Here is a 23,218-nt window from a genome sequence, read left to right as displayed (position 1 = left end):
TGTTGGAGTGATGTTGGGGTGACACTGTACTGGTGATGTTTGGGTGACGCTGCAGTGGTGATGTTGGGGTGATGCTGTTGTAGTGACGCTGTTGGGGTGATGTGGAAATGACGCTGTAGTGGTGATGTGGGGGTGACACTGGGGGTGCAGTGGAAATGCTGTGAGAACTTGGAGCAGAGATGGCGCATGTGGTGGGGGGCGGGGCCAAACCGGGGGAGCTCAGGTGTTTGCAATGCTGCTGATGACAGAAAGGGGAGGGGCTGGGACCACCCCTTCCTCTCCCTCATTTAAAAGCAGGAAGTGGAGGTGAGCGGTTCTTCCTGGACCTCTGTACGTACCGGAGATCATCCAAGGTAGGGTAGTTTTTGCTGATGGTGTTGTTTGATGCGGGGGAGATGCTGTTACTGGTGTTGATGATGGGGGGGAGATGCTGTTGCTGGCGGTGTTGATTGGGGGGGAGATGCTGTTGCTGGTGTTGTTGATTGGGGGGGAGATGCTGTTGCTGGTGTTGTTGATTGGGGTGGAGATGCTGTTGCTGGTGTTGCTGATCAGGGGGAGACGCTGTTCCTGGTGTTGGTTGTGGTGGGAGGAGACGCTGTTCCTGGTGTTGGTTGTGGTGGGAGGAGATGCTGTTGCTGGTGTTGGTTGTGGGGGAGACGCTGTTCCTGGTGTTCGTTGAGGAGGGGAGACACTGCTCCTGGTGTTGGTTGGGGGGGAGATGCTGTTCCTGGTGTTGGTTGCGAGGAGGAGACGCTGTTCCTGGTGTTGGTTGAGGGGGGAGGAGACGCTGTTCCTGGTCTTGGTTGTGGGGGGAGGAGACGCTGTTCCTGGTGTTGGTTGGGGGGGGAGGAGACGCTGTTCCTGGTGTTGGTTGGGGGGGGAGGAGACGCTGTTCCTGGTGTTGGTTGGGTGGGGAGGAGACGCTGTTCCTGGTGATGGTTGGGGGGGGAGGAGACGCTGTTCCTTGTGTTGGTTAAGGGGGGAGGAGACGCTGTTCCTGGTGTTGGTTGGGGGGGGAGGAGATGCTGTTCCTGGCGTTGGTTGGGGGGGGAGGAGACGCTGTTCTTGGCGTTGGTTGGGGGGGGAGGAGACGCTGTTCCTGGTGTTGGTTGGGGGGGGAGATGCTGCTCCTGGTGGTATTTTTGTGGGGGTGGCACTGATGGGTGACACTGAGGGATGGTACTGAGGTGGTATTGGGGGAGTCAATGGAGAGCGAAGTGTTGCAGTGATGTTGAGGTACCACTGATGTTTAACAGCAAGGTGTGATATGGGGGTGACGCTGCTGCGGACATGCCAGAGTGACACAGTGGCATTGGTGTGATGTTGGGAAGTGACACTGGGGGGGACTTAAAAGAGGGATGCTGGGAACATTTTTGGGGGCACTGTTTTGGGACGATGTGGGGTGTGGATGATGGGGTAATGCTGGGAGTGATGCCAGGCAGGGATGTTGGGGAGTGATGTTGGAGAACCACTGAGAGAGAAATCAGAGAGTAACACTGGGGCGACATTTTGGGGTGACGCTGTTGGGGGGGGCTGCGTTGGGGACGCAAACCAAGACTTGTTGTGCAAGCAGGAGTTCCACTTGGGCTCCGTGTCCTGCGCTGGCCACGCAGATGCGGTGCAGCAATGGAACAAACCCTGCAGACCCTGGGGAGAAGCACAGCTGGAGAGAGGCAGAGGTGGGGGAGGGGCACAGTGCCCTTTGGGGCAGGGGACGCCCTGCTGGCACTGCCTGTCCCACCCACCGCTGCCGTGTTCTGCTCTCTCCTTGCTGGCGCTTTGCCATCTCTCTAGGATCTTAAAGTAATGGGGTACTGTGGGACTGCGATGGGTCACATCAAGAGAGATGCTAGGGGAGATGTGGGGTGATACTATTGGGAGGGTGACATAGAGCAGTGACATCAGGGGGTTATGTTGGGGTATCAGTGGGGGCTGAAGTCAAGGAGTGACACTGGGATGATGCTGGAAGATGACGTAGTAGGGGAGACATTGTTTGCAATGACAGATGATGTTGAGGTATCACTGGGGGTGAGATCAGGGAGTCAAACTGAGAATAGGCATGGAGGTGGGGGTCGGAGACCAAGAGGTTGGGGGGGAGATGCTGTTGCTGGCAGTGTTGGTTGGGAGAGGAGATGGTGTTGCTGGTGTTGGTTGCGAGGAGGAGACGCTGTTCCTGGTGTTGGTTGTGGGGGGAAGATGCAGTTCCTGGTGTTGGTTGGGGAGAAGACGCTGTTCCTGGTATTGGTGATGAGGGGGAGATGCTGTTGTTGGTGTTGTTAGCGAGGTGATGGTGTTCTTGTTGTTTTTTGGGGGGAGATGCTCTTGGTAGTGTTGGTTGTTGTGGGGGGGGTGGCACTGATGGGTGACACTGAGGGATGGTACTGAGGTGATATTGGGGGGACATTGGAGAGTGAAGTAGTGCGGAGACGTTGGGGTACCACTGATGTTTAACAGCACGGAGTGTTGTGGGGGTGACGCTGCTGGGACACCCCCGAGTGACACAGTGACATTGGGGTGATGTTGGGAAGTGACACTGGGGGGGCACCAGGAGAGGGATGCTGGGATCGTTACTGGGGGCACTGATTGGGGGTGAGGTGTGGATGGTGGGGTCGAGCGGGGAGTGATGTTGGAGAACCACTGAGGGTGAAATCGGGGTAACAGTGGGTGACACTTTGGGGCTGACCCTGGGGGGCTGTGCTGGACACCACACCAAGAGCTGTTGTGCGAGCAGGAGTTCCACTTGGGCTCCGTGTCCTGCGCTGGCCACGCAGATGCGGTGCAGCAATGGAACAAACCCTGCAGACCCTGGGGAGAAGCACAGCTGGAGAGAGGCAGCGGTGGGGGAGGGGCACAGTGCCCTTTGGGGCAGGGGACGCCCTGCTGGCGCTGCCTGTCCCCCCCCCGCTGCCGGGTTCTGCTCTCTGCTTTCCGGCGCTTTGCCGCCTCCCGGGGGTCATAAAGTAATGGGGCACTGTGGGACTGCTATGGGTCACATCGAGGGGAGATGTGGGGTGACACTGTTGAGGGGTGACACACAGCAGTGACATTGGGGGGTTACGTTGGGGTATCAGTGGGGGCTGAAGTCAAGGAGTGACACTGGGGTGATGCTGGAAGATGACGCAGTTGGGGGACATTGTTTGCTGTCACTGGGGAGGTGTTGGTGTATCACTGGGGGTGAGATCAGGGAGTCACACTGAGAGAAGACATGGAGGTGGGGGTGACGGTGGGGGTGGGAGACCAAGGCGAGTGGGGGAGATGCTGTTGTTGGTGTTGTTGTTGGGGGGGAGATGCTGTTGCTGCTGTTGTTGTTGGGGGGGAGATGCTGTTGCTGCTGTTGTTGCTGGGGGGGAGATGCTGTTGCTGCTGTTGTTGTTGGGGGGGAGATGCTGTTGTTGGTGTTGTTGTTGGGGGGGAGATGCTGTTGCTGGTGTTGTTGTTGGGGGGGAGATGCTGTTGCTGCTGCTGTTGTTGGGGGGGAGATGCTGTTGCTGCTGCTGTTGTTGGGGGGGAGATGCTGTTGCTGGGGGGGAGATGCTGTTGCTGCTGCTGTTGTTGGGGGGGAGATGCTGTTGCTGCTGTTGTTGTTGGGGGGGAGATGCTGTTGCTGCTGTTGTTGTTGGGGGGGAAAAGTCTGTTGCTGCTGTTGTTGTTGGGGGGAGATGCTGTTGCTGGAGTTGTTGTTGGGGGGGAGATGCTGTTGCTGCTGTTGTTGTTGGGGGGAGATGCTGTTGCTGCTTTGTTGTTGGGGGGAGATGCTGTTGCTGGTGTTGTTGTTGGGGGGGAGATGCTGTTGCTGCTGTTGTTGGGGGGAGATGCTGTTGTTGGTGTTGTTGGGGGGAGATGCTGTTGCTGGAGTTGTTGTTGGGGGGAGATGCTGTTGTTGGTGTTCTTTTTGGGGGGGAGATGCTGTTGCTGCTGTTGTTGGGGGCAGATGCTGTTGCTGGTGTTGTTGGGGGGAGATGCTGTTGCTGGAGTTGTTGTTGGGGGGAGATGCTGTTGTTGGTGTTCTTTTTGGGGGGGAGATGCTGTTGCTGCTGTTGTTGTGTTGGGGGAGATGCTGTTGCTGCTGTTGTTGTTGGGGGGGAGATGCTGTTGCTTGTGTTGTTGTTGGGGGGAGATGCTGTTGTTGCTGTTGTTGTTGGGGGGAGATGCTGTTGCTGGTGTTGTTGTTGGGGGGGAAATGCTGTTGCTGGTGTTGTTGTTGGGGGGGAGATGCTGTTGCTGCTGCTGTTGTTGGGGGGGAGATGCTGTTGCTGGTGTTGTTGTTGGGGGGGAGATGCTGTTGCTGGTGTTGTTGTTGGGGGGGAGATGCTGTTGCTGGTGTTGTTGTTGGGGGGAGATGCTGTTGCTGTTGTTTTTTGGGGGGAGATGCTGTTGGTGGTGTTGTTGTCGGGGGGTGGCACTGATGGGTGACACTGAGGGATGGTACTGAGGTGATATTGGGGGGACATTGGAGAGTGAAGTGGTGCGGAGACGTTGGGGTACCACTGATGTTTAACAGCACGGAGTGATGTGGGGGTGACGCTGCTGGGACACCCCCGAGTGACGCAGTGACATTGGGGTGATGTTGGGAAGTGACACTGGGGGGGCACCAGGAGAGGGATGCTGGGATCGTTACTGGGGGCACTGATTGGGGGTGGGGTGTGGATGGTGGGGTCGAGCGGGGAGTGATGTTGGAGAACCACTGAGGGGGAAATCGGGGTAACAGTGGGTGACACTTTGGGGCTGACCCTGGGGGGCTGTGCTGGACACCACACCAAGAGCTGTTGTGCGAGCAGGAGTTCCACTTGGGCTCCGTGTCCTGCGCTGGCCACGCAGATGCGGTGCAGCAATGGAACAAACCCTGCAGACCCTGGGGAGAAGCACAGCTTGAGAGAGGCAGCGGTGGGGGAGAGGCACAGTGCCCTTTGGGGCAGGGGACGCCCTGCTGGCACTGCCTGTCCCACCCCCCGCTGCCGGGTTCTGCTCTCTGCTTTCCGGCGCTTTGCCACCTCCCGGGGGTCATAAAGTGATAGGGCACTGTGGGGTGACACTGTTGGGGTTGACACACAGCAGTGACACTGGGGGGTTACGTTGGGGTATCAGTGGGGGCTGAAGTCAAGGAGTGACACTGGGGTGATGCTGGAAGGTGACGCTGTTGGGGGACATTGTTTGCTGTCACTGGGGTGGTGTTGGGGTATCACTGGGAGTGAAATCAGGGAGTCACACTGAGAGAAGACATGGAGGTGGGGGTGACGGTGGGGGTGGGAGACCAAGGACAGGGGGGAGATGCTTTTCCTGGTGTTGGTTGGGGGGGAGATGCTGTTGCTGGTGTTGTTGTTGGGGGGAGATGCTGTTGCTGGTGTTGTTGTTGGGGGGGAGATGCTGTTGCTGGTGTTTTTTGGGGGGAGATGCTGTTGCTGGTGTTGTTGTTGGGGGGGAGATGCTGTTGCTGCTGTTGTTGTTGGGGGGGAGATGCTGTTGCTGCTGTTGTTGTTGGGGCTGAGATGCTGTTGTTGGTGTTGTTGTTGGGGGGGAGATGCTGTTGCTGGTGTTGTTGTTGGGGGGGAGATGCTGTTGGTGTTGTTGTTGGGGGGAGATGCTGTTGTTGGTGTTGTTGTTGGGGGGGAGATGCTGTTGCTGCTGCTGTTGTTGGGGGGGAGATGCTGTTGCTGCTGTTGTTGTTGGGGGGGAGATGCTGTTGCTGCTGTTGTTGTTGGGGGGGAGATGCTGTTGCTGCTGTTGTTGTTGGGGGGAGATGCTGTTGCTGCTTTGTTGTTGGGGGGAGATGCTGTTGCTGGTGTTGTTGTTGGGGGGGAGATGCTGTTGCTGCTGTTGTTGTGTGGGGGGAGATGCTGTTGTTGGTGTTGTTGGGGGGAGATGCTGTTGCTGGAGTTGTTGTTGGGGGGAGATGCTGTTGCTGGTGTTCTTGTTGGGGGGGAGATGCTGTTGCTGCTGTTGTTGTGTGGGGGGAGATGCTGTTGCTGCTGTTGTTGTTGGGGGGGAGATGCTGTTGCTGGTGTTGTTGTTGGGGGGAGATGCTGTTGTTGGTGTTGTTGTTGGGGGGGAGATGCTGTTGCTGGTGTTGTTGTTGGGGGGGAGATGCTGTTGCTGGTGTTGTTGTTGGGGGGAGATGCTGTTCCTGGTGTTGTTGTTGGGGGGGAGATGCTGTTGCTGGTGTTGTTGTTGGGGGGGAGATGCTGTTGCTGCTGTTGTTGGGGGGAGATGCTGTTGCTGTTGTTTTTTGGGGGGAGATGCTGTTGGTGGTGTTGTTGTCGGGGGGGTGGCACTGATGGGTGACACTGAGGGATGGTACTGAGGTGATATTGGGGGGACATTGGAGAGTGAAGTGGTGCGGAGACGTTGGGGTACCACTGATGTTTAACAGCACGGAGTGATGTGGGGGTGACGCTGCTGGGACACCCCCGAGTGACGCAGTGACATTGGGGTGATATTGGGAAGTGACACTGGGGGGGCTTAGGAGAGGGATGCTGGGAACGTTACTGGGGGCACTGATTTGGGGTGAGGTGTGGATGGTGGGGTCGAGCGGGGAGTGATGTTGGAGAACCACTGAGGGGGAAATCGTGGTAACAGTGGGCGACGTTTCGGGGTGCCGCTGTGGGGCTGTGCTGGGCACCACACCAAGAGCTGTTGTGCGAGCAGGAGTTCCACTTGGGCTCCGTGTCCTGCGCTGGCCACGCAGATGCGGTGCAGCAATGGAACAAACCCTGCAGACCCTGGGGAGAAGCACAGCTGGAGAGAGGCAGCGGTGGGGGAGGGGCACAGTGCCCTTTGGGGCAGGGGACGCCCTGCTGGCACTGCCTGTCCCACCCCCCGCTGCCGGGTTCTGCTCTCTGCTTTCCGGCGCTTTGCCGCCTCCCGGGGGTCACAAAGTAATGGGGCACTGTGGGACTGGTATGGGTCACATCGAGGGGAGATGTGGGGTGACACTGTTGAGGGGTGACACACAGCAGTGACATTGGGGCGTTACGTTGGGGTATCAGTGGGGGCTGAAGTCAAGGAGTGACACTGGGGTGATGCTGGAAGATGACGCAGTTGGGGGACATTGTTTGCTGTCACTGGGGAGGTGTTGGGGTATCACTGGGGGTGAGATCAGGGAGTCACACTGAGAGAAGACATGGAGGTGGGGGTGACGGTGGGGGTGGGAGACCAAGGGGAGGGGGGGAGATGCTGTTGCTGGTGTTGTTGTTGGGGGAGATGCTGTTGCTGGTGTTGTTGCTGGGGGAGATGCTGTTGCTGGTGTTGTTTTTGGGGGGGAGATGCTGTTGCTGCTGTTGTTGGGGGGAGATGCTGTTGCTGCTATTGTTGTTGGGGGGGAGATGCTGTTGCTGCTGTTGTTGTTGGGGGGAGATGCTGTTGCTGCTGTTGTTGTTGGGGGGAGATGCTGTTGCTGCTGTTGTTGTTGGGGGGAGATGCTGTTGCTGCTGTTGTTGTTGGGGGGAGATGCTGTTGCTGCTGCTGTTGTTGGGGGGGAGATGCTGTTGCTGGTGTTGTTGTTGGGGGGGAGATGCTGTTGCTGGTGTTGATCAGGGGGAGATGCTGTTCCTGATGTTGGTTGGGGAGGGGAAATGCTGTTCCTGGTGTAGGTTGAGGGGGAGACGCTGTTCCTGGTGTTGGTTGAGGAGGGAGGAGACTGCTGTTCCTGGTGGTGGTAGGGGGGGGAGACGCTCTTCCTGGTGCTGGTTGCAAGGAAGAGATGCTGTTCCTGGTGTTGGTTGAGGAGGGAGGAGACGCTGTTCCTGGTGTTGGTTGAGGGGGGAGGAGACGCTGTTCCTGGTGTTGGTTGGGGGGTGAGATGTTGCTGTTCCTGGTGTTGGCTGGGGGGGGAGATGTTGCTGTTCCTGGTGTTGGTTGGGGGGGGAGATGTTGCTGTTCCTGGTGTTGGTTGGGGGGGTGGCACTGATTTGTGACACTGAGGGATGGTACTCCAGTGATACTGGGGGAGACATTGGAGAGTTAAATGTGGTGCGGTGATGTTGGGGGACCACTGATATTTAACAGCAAGGAGTGACACTGGGGTGATGCTGCTGGGACACCCCTGAGTGATGCAGTAACATTGGTGTGATGTTGGGAAGTGTCACTGGGGGGGGGTGTAAGAGAGGGGTGCTGGGAATCTTATTGGGGGCATTGATTTGGGTTGATGTGGGGTGTGGATGATAGGGTCATACTGGGAGTGATGTTGGAGAACCACTGAGGGGGGTAATCAGAGAGTAACACCTTGGGTGACTTTTTGGGGTGACACTGTTGGGAGCTGTGTCAGGGAATCAAACCAAGCCTTGTTGTGCAAGCAGGAGTTCCAGTTGGGCTCCGTGTCCTGCGCTGGCCACGCAGATGCGGTGCAGCAATGGAACAAACCCTGCAGACCCTGGGGAGAAGCACAGCTAGAGAGAGGCAGCGGTGGGGGAGAGGCACAGTGCCCTTTGGGGCAGGGGACGCCCTGCTGGCACTGCCTGTCCCACCCACTGCTGCCATGTTTTGCTCTCTGGTTTCCGGTGCTTTGCCACCTCCCAGGGGTCATAAAGGGATGGGGCACTGTGGGACTTCTATGGGTCACATTAATGAGGTCACATTAATGAGAGATGCTGGAGGAGATGTGGGGTGACATACGGCAGTGACATAGGGGGTTAAGTCTGGGTATCAGTGGGGTCTGAAGTCAAGGAGTGACATTGGGCTGTTGCTGGAAGATGACGTCGTAGGGGGACATTGTTTGCTATCACTGGGGCGATGTTGAGATATCACTGGGGGTGACATCAGGGAGTCACACTGAGAGAAGACATGGAGGTGGAGGTGGGAGACCGAGGGGGTGGGGGGGAGATGCTGTTTGTGTTGTTGGTTGGGGGGTGATGTAGTTCCTGTTGTTGGTTGGGAAGGGAGATGCTGCTTGAGTTGTTGGTGGGTAGGGGAGATGCAGTTGGTGTTGTTGGTTGGGGGGGGGAGATGCTGTAGGTGGTGTTAGTTGGGTGGTAGATGCTGTAGGTGGTGCTGGTTAAGGGGAGATGCTGTAGGTGGCGATGGTTGGGGGGGAGATGCTGTTCCTGGTGTTGTTGGTTGGGGGGGGAGATGCTGTGTGACACGGTGAAGTTGGTGTGATGTTGGGAAGTGACACTGGGGGGGACTTAGGAGAAGGATACTGGGAGTGTTCAAGTTGTTGGTGGGGGTGGGGTAGATGCTGTTCCTGGTGTTGGTTGTGGGGGGGAGATGCTGTTCCTGTTTTTGGTTGGGAGAGGAGTTGCTGGTTTTGGTGTTGTTTGAGGGGGGATATGCTGTTGGTGGTATTGGTTGGGGGGGAGATGCTGTTTCTAGTTGTGTTGATCGGGGGGGAGATGCTGTTGTTGGTGTTGTTGGTTGGAGGGGAGATGCTGTTGTTGGAGTTGTTGGTTGGGGGAGGGAGATGCTGTGTGACACAGTGAAGTTGGTGTGATGTTGGGAAGTGACACTGGGGGGGATTTAGGAGAAGGATACTGGGAGTGTTGTTGGGGGCATTGATTTAAGGTGATGTGGGGTGTGTGGAAAATGGAGTCATGCTGGGAGTGATGTTGGAGAACCACTGAGGGGGGTAATCAGAGAGTAACACTTGGGTGACTTTTTGGGGTGACAGTGTTGGGAGCTGTGTCAGGGAAACAAACCAAGACTTGTTGTGCAAGCAGGAGTTCCAGTTGGGCTCCGTGTCCTGCGCTGGCCACGCAGATGCGGTGCAGCAATGGAACAAACCCTGCAGACCCTGGGGAGAAGCACAGCTAGAGAGAGGCAGCGGTGGGGGAGAGGCACAGTGCCCTTTGGTGCAGGGGACGCCCTGCTGGCACTTCCTGTCCCACCCACTGCTGCCATGTTCTGCTCTCTGGTTTCCGATGCTTTGCCACCTCCCAGGGGTCATAAAGTAATGTTGCACTGTGGGACTTCTATGGGTCACATTAATGAGAGTTGCTGGAGGAGATGTGGGGTGACATACGGCAGTGACATAGGGGGTTAAGTCTGGGTATCAGTGGGGTCTGAAGTCAAGGAGTAACATTGGGCTGTTGCTGGAAGATGACGTCGTAGGGGGACATTGTTTGCTATCACTGGGGCGATGTTGAGGTATCACTGGGGGTGACATCAGGGAGTCACACTGAGAGAAGACATGGAGGTGGAGGTGGGAGACCGAGGGGGTGGGGGGGAGATGCTGTTTGTGTTGTTGGTTGGGGGGTGATGCAGTTCCTGGTGTTGGTTGGGAAGGGAGATGCTGTTCGAAGTGTTGGTGGGGGGTGTGAGATGCTGTTGGTGGTGGTGTTGGTTGGGGGGGTGATGCTGTTCCTAGTGTTGGTTGTGGGGGGGAGATGCTGTTCCTGTTGAGGGTTGGGGAGAGATGCTGTTTTTGATGTTGGTTGAGAGGGGAGATGCTGTTGGTGGTGTTGTTGGTTGGGGGTGAGATGCTGTTGCTGGTGTTGGTTGCGGGGGGGAAAAAAGGCGTCTGAATCCTAAATGGTTAGGTGGGAAATATTGTTGAGTTGAGGGTCCAAGAACGGGCTGCTAGCCGGCACCTCTAGGGTCCGCCGCACTGGGAATATTTTATAGTAATGTGTGCGCATGCGATGTGTCGCTGTTTCCGCGTACATGCGCTGTGCTTTTGGTTTTTTTCCTATGCAGTGCCTGCAGTACCGCATTCTCGCCACACGACGGAAGCACTGAGCACCGCCGCGGTACTGAGCATGCGCAGTATCGCTATTTCCGCGCGCTTGCGTAGTTTCGCCGTTTCGTCGCGCATGTGCGGTGCTTTATTTTTTTTGTGCACTGCCTGCAGTTCCGAATTCTGCCCACACGGCGGTAGCACTGAGTACCGCCGCAGTACTGCGCGTGCGCACGAACGGGGCGGGCTCCTGGCGGTCACGTGCGGAGGCCAGCCAATCGGGTGCCGGCACCGTGCATAGGGGTGGAAGCGAGCGAAAATGACTGTTTTCCGGATCGAAATCGCGATTGGCACATCAGCGGTGAAAAAAAGCGGCAGATCCTAAATGGGGAGGCGGGAAGTATTGTTGTACTGACGGCCTGAAAACTGGCTTTTCGCCGGCACCTCTAGGGAATCGTAGCAGCAGACATATTTTACAAGACTGTGCGCATGCGCAGTATCGCCGTCTCCGCGTGCATGCGCAGTGGTTTTTTTGCTTATTTCTGGGCAGTGTCTGCAGTACCGAATTCTCCCCACTCGGCGGCAGCACTGAGCTCCGACGCGGTACTGCGCATGCGCGCGGCCGGGGTGGGCTCCAGGCGGTCACGTGCGGAATCGAGCCAATCTGGTGCCGGTACTGTGCATAGGGGCGGAACGGAACGAAAACGGCAGCTTCCCCGATCGGAATCGCCATTAGCACATAAGCGGCGAAATAAAACGGCGGAATCCTAAATGGGGACGCGGGATATATTGTTGAGCTGACGTTTCAAATGCGGGCTGCTCGCCGCACCTTTAGGGACCGCAGCAGTGTTTCATAAGAATTGTGCGCATGCGCAGTACCTTTCGGAGGACTATGCACGATAAAGGTTGGCCGATTCGCTGTGCAGAGCGGTCAGAACGCACGTTCGCCGCTTCCGCGTTTCCGCGCGCATGCGCTGTGCTTGTTTTTTTTTCCCCCTTGCAGTGCCTGCAGTACCGAATTCTCTTCAATAGGCGGCAGCACTGAGCTATGGACGGACGCGGGTTCGAATATGGATGCGGAGGACCGTGCAGTGGGCGTTCTGAACTGGAAATGTGGGACTGTTACTGAGCTTGCCGTTCAAAAGTTGACTGCTCACCCGCATGTTCATAGGCCACTGGTTTCAGAGGTTTTGAAAAGCCTTTTTGCGCATGCGTAGTATTGCGTGACAGAGAAATAAGCGAAGTTAGCTTCCCCCCTCCCATCTCCTAAGACAATCAAGGAAAACTTCTTCAAACCCAGGAATTTAATGTCATGAAATGGGTGGTTTTAGGCCCTAACAAATCCTCAGACCCCAACGTTCCCTGACGTGAGCACAAACGCAGATGCTCCCCAACATGGAGATGTTGCCCAGTCTGGGGACTGACCCTGATGTGAGAAGAGGCGATGTGGGGACTTTCCCGCTGCAGACGCTGTATCCTCCATCCCAGTGGTGCAGTGGTGGCTCTCGACCCTTTATTTGGTCCCCACAGCCCCAGACAAACCTGCCTCACTCAGGACTACCCCCCTGTGCTGTCCCCAAACCCCCGGGGAAAAAGGGGGAGGCAGGGGGGCAGACACTGCTGTCTGCTCATGGAAAATTTTACCTGGAGAAGGGGGAGGGCATTGTGTTTGCAGGGTGCTATAGGGTAGGATTAGGTTTGTTGAGGGTTATTTGAACAGGGGGTTGGGGAGGGGGGGGATGGACACCCTCAGTCCTCCAGGTTGCGGAAGGCCGCCTGCATCTCCTCATTAAGCTGCGCAAAGGCGGCCGTGATGTTGGCTTCACCATCCTTCACTGGGTCCTAGGGGAGCAGGATCAGTGTCACTCTGTGAGTCCCCTGACTCCCTTGTAAGTGACCCCCAACTCACTATAAATGCTCCTAAATCTTCTATAAGTTTACCCCCAATTCCCTATAAGTGACCCCCTATTAGCATCCCCTACCTCCTCTATAGGTATTCCCCTACCACCTGTAAGTAACCCCCTATAAGTGTCACCCAACCCTTTTCAAGTGTCCCCTCTGACCCCCCCCTCCCATAAGTGTCCCACCCACTCCCTATAAGCATCTCTCAACCCCTATAAATGATATCCTACAGGTGTTCCCCAATCTCCTTTAAGTGTCTCCAGTTCCCATAGATGTTCCACCCAACCCCCTGTATGTGACCCTCCTCTTGCCCCTTCTAACTCCCACCATGAACTTCATGGCACTCAGCCGGTACAGGATGTCTCCGAGGTTCTCACGGATGGTTGCCCAAGTGACACAGCGCTCACCGGCCCCAGTGGCCTCCACGGCATGTCGGGCAAGCTCATAGAAGGTGATGAAGTTGTGCAGCATTCCCACTGTCTTGTAGAAGGGGCAGAACCTAGGGGTTGCAGGAGGACCCCAAGGGGATGTGGGGGTGGTGTGGGGTCAGGGGGATGGCATAGAGACATTGGGGTGTCCTGGTTACATGGAAGTGGTACTGGGACATGAGGGGTGACATGAGGTCAGGGGAATGGCATGGGGATCTGGGGACATGGGGATGTGGGCACAACATGGGGACATCAGTGTCGTTTGGGGTTGTGGAGGTGGTGTGAGTACATAGGAGTGGTGTAGGGGCATGAGAATGGCATGCGGATTACATAGGAATGCTGGGACATAAGGTGACATGGGGACAGGGGGTACACATAGACGTGGTACCTGTCATAGGAGGAGTAGCCATTCTGCTGTAGGAAGTCATCCTTGAGGAGTTTGGCCACTTCCAGTGTCACCTTGTCAGCCTCAGCAAGGGATGCCTGTGGGGAAGGCAACATCCCTGTCCCAAAGATTTCATCCCCATACTACAGGTTTCCTCTCCATCCCATTCCATTCCTGTCCCCATCTGTAAACTATCCCTATTCTATCCTCAGTTCCATCCCATCCTTGTCCCATTCCTATCCCAATTCCACCCCATGCCATTCTTACCCAACCCCATCCCATCCCCACTCCCAATCCTCATTCCTAACCCACCCCAATGCCCATCCCTCTCCCAATGCCCATTCCCACCCCATCCTAATCTCAACCCCCACTGCCAGCCAATCTAAATCCCACCCCATCTCAATTCCCACCCAATCCCATGGCCCCCACACCTTCCCCACAAGCTGCACAATTTCAGCCAGGTCCTCCTCCTCCTGCAGGATCTCCCTGGCGCGAGTGCGCAGTGCGGGGAAGTCAGGGTACAGCTGCTCATAGTGGGGCTCCAGCGCCCGCAAGTACTTGCTGTAGCTGATCAGCCAGTTCACTGATGGGAAGTGCTTGCGCTGTGCCAGTTTCTTATCCAGACCCCAAAACACCTGTAGGGCCGGGGGGATCAGCATGGGGGTCTGTAGGGTATCTTTGGGAACCCAAATATGGGACCCATGAGGAAACCCAAATATGGAATCGACAGGGAACCCTAAATATAGGATCTATGAGGAATCCCAAATACAGGACTCATGAGGAAAACAGAACAGGAGATCCATGGGGAACTCCTAATATGGGATCCTTGGAGAAAACCATATATAGGATCCATGGAGAACTCAAATACTGGATCCGTTGGCATCTGAAAGCTCACCTGCACGATGCCCAGAGTGGCTGAGGTGACAGGGTCTGAGAAGTCCCCTCCGGGTGGTGATACCCTGTGGGATGCAGCACATTCAGTGCGGTGGGGCAGTCCCACGCTGTCTCCTCATGGTGACACTCACGCTCCAACGATGCTGACGCTGCCCTCACGGATAGGGGACCCCAGGCAGCGTGCCCGCCCCGCACGCTCGTAGAAAGATGCCAGGCGGGCACCCAGGTACGCAGGGTACCCACTGTCTGTAGGGCATGGGGCAGCACAGTGATGCCAGTCCGGCGCCCACATCTGGTGACAACGGGATGACTGTGGGGATGTTCCTCACCTGCTGGCATCTCAGCCAAGCGCCCTGAAATCTCTCGCAACGCCTCAGCCCAGCGAGAGGTGGAGTCAGCCATCATGCTGACGTGGAGCCCCATGTCACGGAAATACTCGGACAGAGTGATGCCTGTGGTGGCAAGGGAGGTACAGGGTGGCACCAATAGCAGAACCAGCGTTGTAACTGCCATCATCCCCTGTTGCCTACCGGTGTAGATGGAGGCCTCGCGGGCAGCCACGGGCATGTTGGAGGTGTTGGCCACTAGTGTGGTGCGCTTCATGATGCTCTCCGTCCTCCCGTCCACCTCCATGGTGAGCTGGGGGTGTCACCGTTAGCACCGTTGGCCCCACTGAGCACAGTTTGCTTCAGTGGCACTATTGGCCCCATTGAACACCAACGGCACCACTGGCACTATTGACATTATTGGCACAGTTGAACACCTTTGGCATCATGGGCACCATTGGCACTGTTGACACTGCTGGACACCATTGGGCACTGTTGACTCCATTGAATACCATTAGCAATGTTGCCTTAAAAGACCGCTGTTGGCCCCAGTGATAAACACTGGCAGCAGTGGTCCCATTGGCCCTGCTGTTGGCTGCTCTGTTGGCACCACCCGGCCCGCTGTCCCCTTGCTGTCCCTCCTGTTGCTGCACTTACCTCAGGGAAGTCCCGCAGCACTTCAGACATCTCATTGCCACGCTCCCCGCAGCCCACGTAGACTATGATGTCACTGTTGGAGTACTTGGACAGGGACTGTGAGATGACGGTTTTGCCACAGCCGAAAGCACCAGGGATGGCTGTGGTGCCACCCTGCACACACCTGGGGATGGTCCCTTGCATGGCCACTCCTTGTCCCCACCCATTCCCATCCCAAACTCCATCCTGCCCTATCTGCCCTCACCTTCATCTCTGTCCCCATTTTGTCTCCCCTCCCTCATCTTTGTCCACCTTGTTCCCCATCCCATACCTCATTCCCATGCCCATTGCTGTCCCTGTCACCCACCCCTCTTCCCAGCTCCACCCCATATCTCTGTGTCCGCCTCTCACGTCCCCAATCTTAAATCTCTATCTCCATTGTCCCGTCACCATTCTCTGTACCCACCTCTTTCCTTCTCCCCATTCTCATCCCTGCTCCAGTCCCCTGTTCCTCAGCCCCATCCTCTGATCACTACCCACATGCCCTATTCGTGTCCCCAGTTCCCACCTCTCCAAGTACCCCATCCTCATCCCCAAACCCCTGTACCTCAATCCCATCCCAATCCATATCACCATCCCATTCTCATCCACATTTCATTCCATCCCTATCGAATTCCATTCCAATCTCATCCTCATCCCCACCCCATTCCCAACTCCATCCCAATCACATTTCCACACCATTCTATTCCCATCCTCATCCCATCCCAATCTCCCTCCCATTCCATTCCCATCATCATCCCATCCCAGTCCCTACGGGAAAAGTGCATCCAGCACGCGCTGTCCTGTCAGCAGTGGGTGATTTGCCATCAGCTTCTCCACCACGGGCCGGGTCTGCCGCACTGGCCACACCTGCATCATGGTCAGCTGCTCTGCCACTCCCTCAAAGTCCAGCTCCAGCACCACATCCTTGGGGACGTTTGTGGAGATGTAGGGACAGCACAGCCTTGGGATGCTGCCACCATGCTCTTGGCGACATTTGGGGGCAGCGGTGCCAAAGGATGACACTGCCCAGCCACCACCACATCGTCAGGGACATTTGTGGATGGCAGTACCACAGAATGCCACCAACATGTATGTCACTCCTTACCGAGACGCTGTAGTGTCCTGGTGGTGCAATGTGGGTGACAGTACCACAGCTGCGGGGTGGCACCATGATCTTGTGTTGGATGAGTGAGTTCTCTGTCACTGTCCCATAGATGTCCCCACCGGTGACATGGCTGCCAACCTGGCATGGGGTGACCATGAGGGTAACGGGGTGGCGATGGGATCGGGCGGTGCCCCCAGTGGGAGCAGAAGGGTGTCCCTATGTCCCCACCTGGATGTTCTTGCTGAAGATGGAGTCCCCATGTCCCTCAGCCCCCATATCCTCATGTCTCACTGGTGTTCCCACATCTCCACATCCCCATTCTCATGTCCCATTTATGTCCCCATACCCCCATGTTACTTTCATGTCCCTGTGTCCCTATAACCCAATGTTCCATTGATGTCCACCTGTCCCATTTATGCCCTTCTGGCCCTGATATCCCCCACCTGGACTGCTGGAAACAATGTTCCCCTGTCCCCGTGTCCCTCTGTCCTTATATCTCTATGTCCCATTGATGTCTCCCTGTCCCCATATTTATCTCACTGACTGCCCCCAAATCATCATATCCCACTGTTGTTCCTATGTCCCCATATCATCATGTCCGGTTTATGTTCTCCTGTCCTCATATCCCACTTGTGTCCTCCTGTCCCCATGCCACATTGATGTTCCCCTGTCCTCCTGAATGATGCACTCGCCTGGATGCTCTTGCTGGGAACAAAGTCCCAGCTGAGGTGCCGTGGCAACGCGGGGATGTTGACGCCCCGTGGGATGTAGATGCTACCTGTCAGCTGTGCAATGTCCCGCAGTGGGCGCTGAATGCCGTCGAAGATGGAACCCAGGATGCCAGGACCGAGCTCCACCGAAAGTGGCTGGCCCGTACGCAGCACTGGGTCCCCCACCCTTAACCCAGCTGTGGGGCGAGCTCAGGAGACAGCACATGGAGCAGGAGGGGGACATGGGATGGGGGATGGGGGTACAGGACAGGGACAGGGACATGGGGTGGGGACACAGGGTGGGGACATGAAATGGAGGATGGGGATCAGGGGTGGGGGACATGATTCTGGTGATAGGATAGGGTCCACAGAGACAAGAGATGAGGACAAGGTCACTACAGGGGACAGACATTCAGGGAAAACAGAAGGGGACAGAAATGGGGAGAGGGGATGGGATGGGGACCACAGAGACAAGAGACGGGAGCAGAAGAGGGGATGAGGGAACTGGAAGGGACAGAGACAGACACAGGAGACAGGACAGGGTGAGGAGGGGATGGAGGGAACAAAAGGGGACAGGAGGGGTTGAGGTCACTCACAGAAGGGAATTATGTCACTGGAGTGGCCAGGGGGACAGGAGGGGATAGGAGGAGTCTGGAGGGGACAAGGGAAGCACAAGGGTGGCCACAAGGATACAGGTCTCCTCGTACACCTGCAGCGTGGCCAGGTCCCCCTCCAGACGGATGATCTCCCCCACCAGCTCTGCGTGCCCCACACGCACCAGTTCGTACATGGCTGCCCCTGCCATGCGTGTGGCCATCACCACTGCAGAGACATCACGTTATCACCCCCTCCTCATCCACCCCAAGAGGTGTCCCACTGTCCCCAACATGCAGCCATACCAGGCCCTGAGATGCCGTGCACGGCACCCAGCAGGCTCTCCTGCTCAATGTCGGTCATCCGTGTTCCCATGTCCCCCTCCATGGTGGCAGCACTGATGGCACTGGTGGTGGCAGCCACATTATATGGGGACAGTTACCGCAGAGGACTGGGGGGAACCGGCTGCACCCAGTGTCACTGTGGGTGTGGGCTGTGTACAGTCAACAACATGTCCCCTCCTATCCCCACCCCCACACCAGCACACACCAGCACTCACCCAGCTCACAGGGATAGGGACAATCCTAACCGCCACCACTGCCACCCCCATGTCCCCTCCTGCTGCTCACCACAGACCCCATATCCCCCCCAGTGTGGCTATCCCCCTCCCCCTCAGTGCCAGCCCTGGAACCACACATCCCCCTACTGTAACACAAACACCAGTGTCCCCACGTTCCCCAGAACCATCCCTGTCTACCTCCCCTCCAACCCCACTGAGCTCCCCAAATCCCCTCTGCCAAAGTGAGCTCCCCTCACTTCTGTGAGAGTGATAGCAAAGGAGGGACACAGGGGTCTGAGTGACCTTGGGGAGACAATGTCCTGGTGGCTTTCTGTCCTCTGGACACGCCAGCAGAGGTGACACTTGTGTGTGCCCCACCCACAGGCCAGAATTCAGCACAGATGTGATGCAGGAAAGAGGCAGCTGACGGCAGTCACAGGTGAACAGGCAGCTCAAGGACGTCCTCAAAGTGCCACCACTGTCATTGCCCACAGTGCCACCTCCCAGGGCTCGTGCCACCTTCATTACCCCATAACTAGAGAACACTTGTGACCCCAAATCCCCACATTTATTTAACAAAACCACTAAACAAGGGAAGGGAGAGCAGGAGACAGCAGGGGACAAGGCTATGACACAAGGACACCAGCAGCGCTGCCCTTGCCCCCCTCGGTGCTATCCTTGGGGGGCTGCCGGGGGTCTTCCTCACCCACCAGGCGGATGTTGTGCTTCTCGCGGAATTCGTTCAGTTCGCGACCTTTGCTCTGCAGCTGCTGGCTCAATGTCTCGATGATTTTGCTGATCTTGGAGGAGAAAAGGGGGAGAGGGGTTTCAGGGCAAAGATGGTGGTGTCTGCGGGTGAGGGGGGTGTCTGGCCAGGGGTCACCTGCTCACGGTTGCCCTCCAGCGCAGGCAGAACCTCCTTGACAGTGCGCTCCACCAGGATGCCACCCACCATGCGGTAACACTTCCGTGTGGGGTCCACCTCACGCAGCGTCTCAATCACCAGGCTGTGGGGTGGGGGGCCCTATCACCTTAACGGCACCCTGCATCACACCCGGTGTCAACCCAGCATCCCTCATTTCATCCCTGTGTCACTCGGTGTTCTCCCCACCATTCTTCAGTGTTCCTCACACCAGGAATCCTCTCCATGCACCTTCACCACCTCCCGGTGCCTCCCCTCACCTCCCCCTCCACGTCACTCCTACATCCCTCACTATGCCCTACACACCTCCCAGTATCACCCCCACACACCTCCACTTTCCCCCTCATATCTCCAAGTGTCCCCCGATGCATCCAGTGTCATCCTGGTGTCCCCCACATTCCCAGAGATATCCCTATACCACCGACACCGCCCTCTGTGTCCCTCTCACTCCCACCGCACACCCCTTTGCGTCTTCTCCACGTCCCCACCCGCCCCACGGTGCCTTCCACATGACCCTGAATGGCACTCTCAGACCCCACATGCCTACTTTTAGTGCCGCTCCACCCCAACCCCGCATTCTGGAGTCCCTTCACGTCTCCACGCTCCCTCTCACTCCCCCTTCGCCCCCCCACTACTACCCATATCCCCGTCCTCCCACCCTCCTCGTCCCGATACTCCCTCGAGTCCCTCTGCCCTCTCCCCACACCCATGCTCGTTGAGCTCCAACTCCAACTCCGCCGTCTTGGAGGCCAGGCCGCGCTGCTCCTGCCGTAACCGGTTGAACCGAGCCACCACCTGCGTGAACAACCACGGGGGTGTCACTGCAGGATCCCGGAGCTCTCCCCCACCCGTCCCCAGGCTCCGCCCCGCACCTGCTCCGCCGTCAGCACCTTCCCGCCAGGCCCCGCCGCCGTGGGCCGCCCCTTCACGCTGTCCGCCATCTTCCCCCCTCCCCTCTGCGCCTCTTCCGGCGCAGACCGGAAGCTGGGCGGCGCTTTTCCGGTGTACACCGGAAACAGGCTGGGCGCCATCTTGGTTGTGGGCACCTCGGTGGGGGACTTTGCCCGTTGCCCCTGTCACAGCCTCCCGCTTCGGTGCTGCCGGCGCGACATGTACGGACCGGGGGAGCAGTGTGAGGGGATCCTTTGGGCAGTTTGAAGGTGTCGGTGTGGTTCTAGGGGCAGCCTGGGAGTGGTAGGAGCAGTTTGGGGGGGGTCCTGGGGGCAATTTGGGAGGGGTGCTATGGGCAACATGGGGCAGCTTGGGTATGTGTTGGGGTTGGGGGCAGCCTGAGGGACTCTAGAAGCAAATCGTGGATGTTCTGGAACAGCTTGGTGTGGTTTGGGTAGGAAGAGGGACACGGGGTCACTTTGAGGCATACTGGGGGGGTCCTGGGGCTGCCTGGGGACAGTTTGGTGTTCCAAGGGGCAATATGGGGCTGCTTGGGGGCAGCCTGGGGGTCCTAGGGACAAACGGATGGGCTGCCTGGGGGCAGTTTGTGGCTTCAGTTCAGGCAGTCTGCGGGGCAAATTGGGAAGGGTTCTAGGGGCAGTATGGGGCAGCTTGGGAGTGGGTTGAGGGTTTGGGGGAGCAGTCTCAGACTCCTGGGGACAGACTGAGGGTGTCCTCAGGTAGTTTGGAGTTTGAGGAGGGGCTCACCCTGTGCCCTCCACCCAGGCTGAGTGCGGTGCTCCGGTTCCCACTGCACCGCCTGTGCCTCGGCCCCTGGAGCCCCCTGGGCAGGTACCCACCTATGGGGTGGTGGTGGGTGGGGAGACACAACCACTGTGTTCCCATCCCTGGGGCTGACCTGTGTTGTGCCACAGCCACCAAGCCATGGCAGTGTCCCTGGGGCCGAAGCCACTGGTGGCTGTGGGCCAGGTGACCTCCACTCCTGACAAGGAGCAAAACTTCTCTGGCTGCGCGGCGCTGGTGCGGGCGGCAGCACGGCGAGGAGCGTGCCTCGTCTTCCTCCCTGAAGGCTTTGACTACATCGGCCGCGACTCTGTGCAAACACTCAGCCTAGCTGAGAGCCTGGATGGTGAGCTGATGGCACGCTACTCTGCGCTGGCCAGGTAATGGTGCCATGGGGATGCCTGGGGTGGCACCACTTGTTCTGGTGGCACTGCTTGTTCCTGTGACAACGCTTGTCCTAGTGGGACCATCTGTCCTAGTGACAGCGCTCACCTCAGTGACTGCACTTGTCCTGGTGACACAATCACGCCAGTGGCACTGCTCACACCCTGGTGGTGTCACTTGTCCCAGTGACAGTGCTTGTCCTGGTGACATCACTTTGTCCCAGTGACACGATATTCCCTGCAGGGATTGTGGTGTGTGGCTATCCCTGGGCGGTTTCCACGAACGCGGGGCAGACTGGCTGAGCACACAGCGCATCTACAACTGCCACGTGCTGCTGGACCCCACAGGTGAGCCCCCCCCAGCCCTGCCTCATTGAGTGTCCTGTGGCACCCCCTGTGCCTAGTGCGCCCTTGTTGCTTGCAGGGCGCATGGCGGCAGCCTACAGGAAGACCCACCTGTGTGACGTGGAACTGGAGGGCCGTGTCACCATGAAGGAGAGCAGCTTCACCAACCGTGGCACTGAGATTGTGCCCCCCATCAGCACTCCGGCAGGGATGGTACAGGGTGCCCATTACCCATTCTCACCCAAGCCACGCGCTGTATCCATCCTGATGTCCCTTTGTTCCCAACCAGCTCGGGCTCTCCATCTGCTATGATCTGCGTTTCCCTGAAATCTCATTGGCGCTGCGGCATGCCGGTGCTGAGATCCTCACCTACCCCTCAGCCTTCACCTTCCCCACGGGTTCCGCACACTGGGAGGTGAGCATTTAATCCTCTCCCCACCCCCCACCCCCTCCCAAAAAAAAAAAAAAAGAATGCAAGAACGTTTTTTCCCCCCCTTTGTGGGACGATCCTCGATCCTCGTTCTCCCTGTGTCCCCACAGGTGTTGCTGCGGGCGCGTGCCATCGAGACCCAGTGCTATGTGGTAGCAGCAGCACAGACGGGTCGGAACCATGAGGGCCGCATGTCCTATGGCCATACACTGGTGGCAGACCCATGGGGGACAGTGGTGGCACAGTGCAGTGAGGGACCAGGGCTCTGCTATGCTGAAATTGACCTTGAATACCTGCGCCGCGTGCGCCGTGAGATCCCAGTGCAAAGTCACCGCCGTGCCGACCTCTATGGTACTGTGGGATTGCAGGCAGCACCCTTAGCCCCATAGCAACCCACACTTGGGCTGGTTCTGCTGTTTGTCCCCCAAAACATGAGTGAGAACACACATTTGGGGCTTTGGGACATTCCAGGTGCTTGGGGTGGCACTGGAGAGGCAAAGGAAAGAGCCATGCACTGCTGTAGATGTTTATTTCAAGAAAACCGAAAGCTACACAGGGAATATGACTGTTATATTGAAGTTTAAAAAAATACAGAAGTCACAGAAATTACACCACGCTGTGCCAGAGTTGGCTGTCACCTGGGGGGCGGGGGGGTTCCACACATCCACCTCCCCAGATGTGTGGTCAGTGCCCACCCCATGGTGGGGGGACAGCTCCTGGGGATGGAAAGAAAAACCACAAAATTGGGGGTGAAAAGGAGAACATTTCCCCCCACACACACACACACCCCACCCTGGGCCTTCAAAATGGAGACAGCAGGGGTGACAGGCCCACTAGGACACAGCCATGGATCCAATCCCTTCCATCCCAGTTTGTCCCAGTTCATCCTAGCTGCAAGAGTGGATGGGACAGGCACAGATCTCACTGTGTCCCTCAGCACTGGTTTTCCCCTGGGCCCCATAGGGAGGGGGACATGAAGGCACATGGTCCTGGGAACAGCGTGGGGGCACCACCGGAGCTGCAATTAAGGACCCCAGAGAGGAGGCAGTGGAGTGGGGGTCAGGGCTCTGGTGCTGGGAACAACGGGGCCACCCCACTGCCAGGCCCACAGGGACACTGACAAAAGTGCAGGAGCAGGGCACAGCCACCCCGCAGCTCCCAGCACAATTGCACCATGTCCCACCATCCCTCTTGCCCACAACTGACCCACCCCAGGCAGATTTTTTTTTTTATCTTTTTGGGTTTTTTCTTTTTAATGG

At 57.4% G+C, this 23,218-nt stretch overlaps 3 protein-coding genes across 4 annotated transcripts; 1 reads left to right on the top strand and 2 right to left on the bottom strand.

Moving 5' to 3' along the window:
- Window positions 1–12,164: 12,164 nt before the first annotated feature.
- Window positions 12,165–18,205, bottom strand: LOC136058251 (V-type proton ATPase catalytic subunit A-like). The gene is made up of 15 exons (XM_065751559.1): window positions 17,931–18,205; window positions 17,725–17,853; window positions 17,014–17,228; window positions 16,322–16,459; window positions 15,989–16,140; window positions 15,196–15,358; window positions 14,743–14,851; window positions 14,542–14,664; window positions 14,344–14,458; window positions 14,214–14,277; window positions 13,750–13,953; window positions 13,322–13,416; window positions 12,833–13,004; window positions 12,351–12,445; window positions 12,165–12,247 (listed from the first exon to the last, which is right to left on the bottom strand). Exons 1-14 carry the CDS (start codon window positions 18,010–18,012, stop codon window positions 12,353–12,355), a joined length of 1,854 nt encoding a protein of 617 aa, XP_065607631.1. The 5' UTR covers window positions 18,013–18,205; the 3' UTR covers window positions 12,165–12,247; window positions 12,351–12,352.
- A 525-nt stretch (window positions 18,206–18,730) lies between these two features.
- PFDN2 (prefoldin subunit 2) lies at window positions 18,731–20,079 on the bottom strand. The gene is made up of 4 exons (XM_065751557.1): window positions 19,979–20,079; window positions 19,813–19,901; window positions 19,068–19,191; window positions 18,731–18,984 (listed from the first exon to the last, which is right to left on the bottom strand). The coding sequence occupies exons 1-4, from the start codon at window positions 20,045–20,047 to the stop codon at window positions 18,811–18,813; spliced, it is 456 nt and encodes a 151-aa protein (XP_065607629.1). The 5' UTR covers window positions 20,048–20,079; the 3' UTR covers window positions 18,731–18,810.
- A 78-nt stretch (window positions 20,080–20,157) lies between these two features.
- Window positions 20,158–22,568, top strand: NIT1 (nitrilase 1). 2 transcript variants are annotated; one of them, XM_065751556.1, is made up of 7 exons: window positions 20,185–20,218; window positions 20,784–20,849; window positions 20,933–21,181; window positions 21,429–21,532; window positions 21,609–21,742; window positions 21,819–21,944; window positions 22,070–22,568. In XM_065751556.1, coding segments are annotated over exons 1-7 (960 nt in total). In that variant the 5' UTR covers window positions 20,185–20,216; the 3' UTR covers window positions 22,349–22,568. The 2 variants fall into 2 exon arrangements, with proteins under 2 accessions (XP_065607627.1, XP_065607628.1); XM_065751555.1 differs by lacking the exon at window positions 20,784–20,849 and having other exon boundaries at window positions 20,158–20,218.
- Window positions 22,569–23,218: the final 650 nt, after the last annotated feature.

The sequence above is a fragment of the Cyrtonyx montezumae genome, unplaced genomic scaffold (assembly GCF_038088225.1).
Source record: "Cyrtonyx montezumae isolate F1298 unplaced genomic scaffold, pur_monq_1.0 scaffold_75, whole genome shotgun sequence".
Classification (NCBI taxonomy): Eukaryota; Metazoa; Chordata; class Aves; order Galliformes; family Odontophoridae; genus Cyrtonyx; species Cyrtonyx montezumae.
The sequence above is the reverse complement of the archived record's forward strand: the minus strand, read 5'-3'. Positions and strand labels throughout refer to the sequence as shown.

What these genes read in the sequence shown, in the direction of transcription:
- NIT1 (XM_065751556.1), top strand. An exon ending in CCCTGGAGCCCCCTGGGCAG is followed by an intron (nt 20,850 to 20,932) that starts GTACCCACCTAT and finishes GTTGTGCCACAG; the next exon opens with CCACCAAGCCATGGCAGTGT. An exon ending in TCAGCACTCCGGCAGGGATG is followed by an intron (nt 21,743 to 21,818) that starts GTACAGGGTGCC and finishes GTTCCCAACCAG; the next exon opens with CTCGGGCTCTCCATCTGCTA.
- LOC136058251 (XM_065751559.1), bottom strand. Translation starts at nt 18,012, where the DNA reads ATGGAGGGGGACATGGGAACACGGATGACCGACATTGAGCAGGAGAGC. An exon ending in CGAGGCCTCCATCTACACCG is followed by an intron (nt 14,665 to 14,742) that starts GTAGGCAACAGG and finishes TTGCCACCACAG; the next exon opens with GCATCACTCTGTCCGAGTAT. An exon ending in GGCTACTCCTCCTATGACAG is followed by an intron (nt 13,005 to 13,321) that starts GTACCACGTCTA and finishes TGCAACCCCTAG; the next exon opens with GTTCTGCCCCTTCTACAAGA.
- PFDN2 (XM_065751557.1), bottom strand. Translation starts at nt 20,047, where the DNA reads ATGGCGGACAGCGTGAAGGGGCGGCCCACGGCGGCGGGGCCTGGCGGG. An exon ending in AGGTGCTGACGGCGGAGCAG is followed by an intron (nt 19,902 to 19,978) that starts GTGCGGGGCGGA and finishes TTGTTCACGCAG; the next exon opens with GTGGTGGCTCGGTTCAACCG. An exon ending in TGGAGGGCAACCGTGAGCAG is followed by an intron (nt 18,985 to 19,067) that starts GTGACCCCTGGC and finishes TTCTCCTCCAAG; the next exon opens with ATCAGCAAAATCATCGAGAC.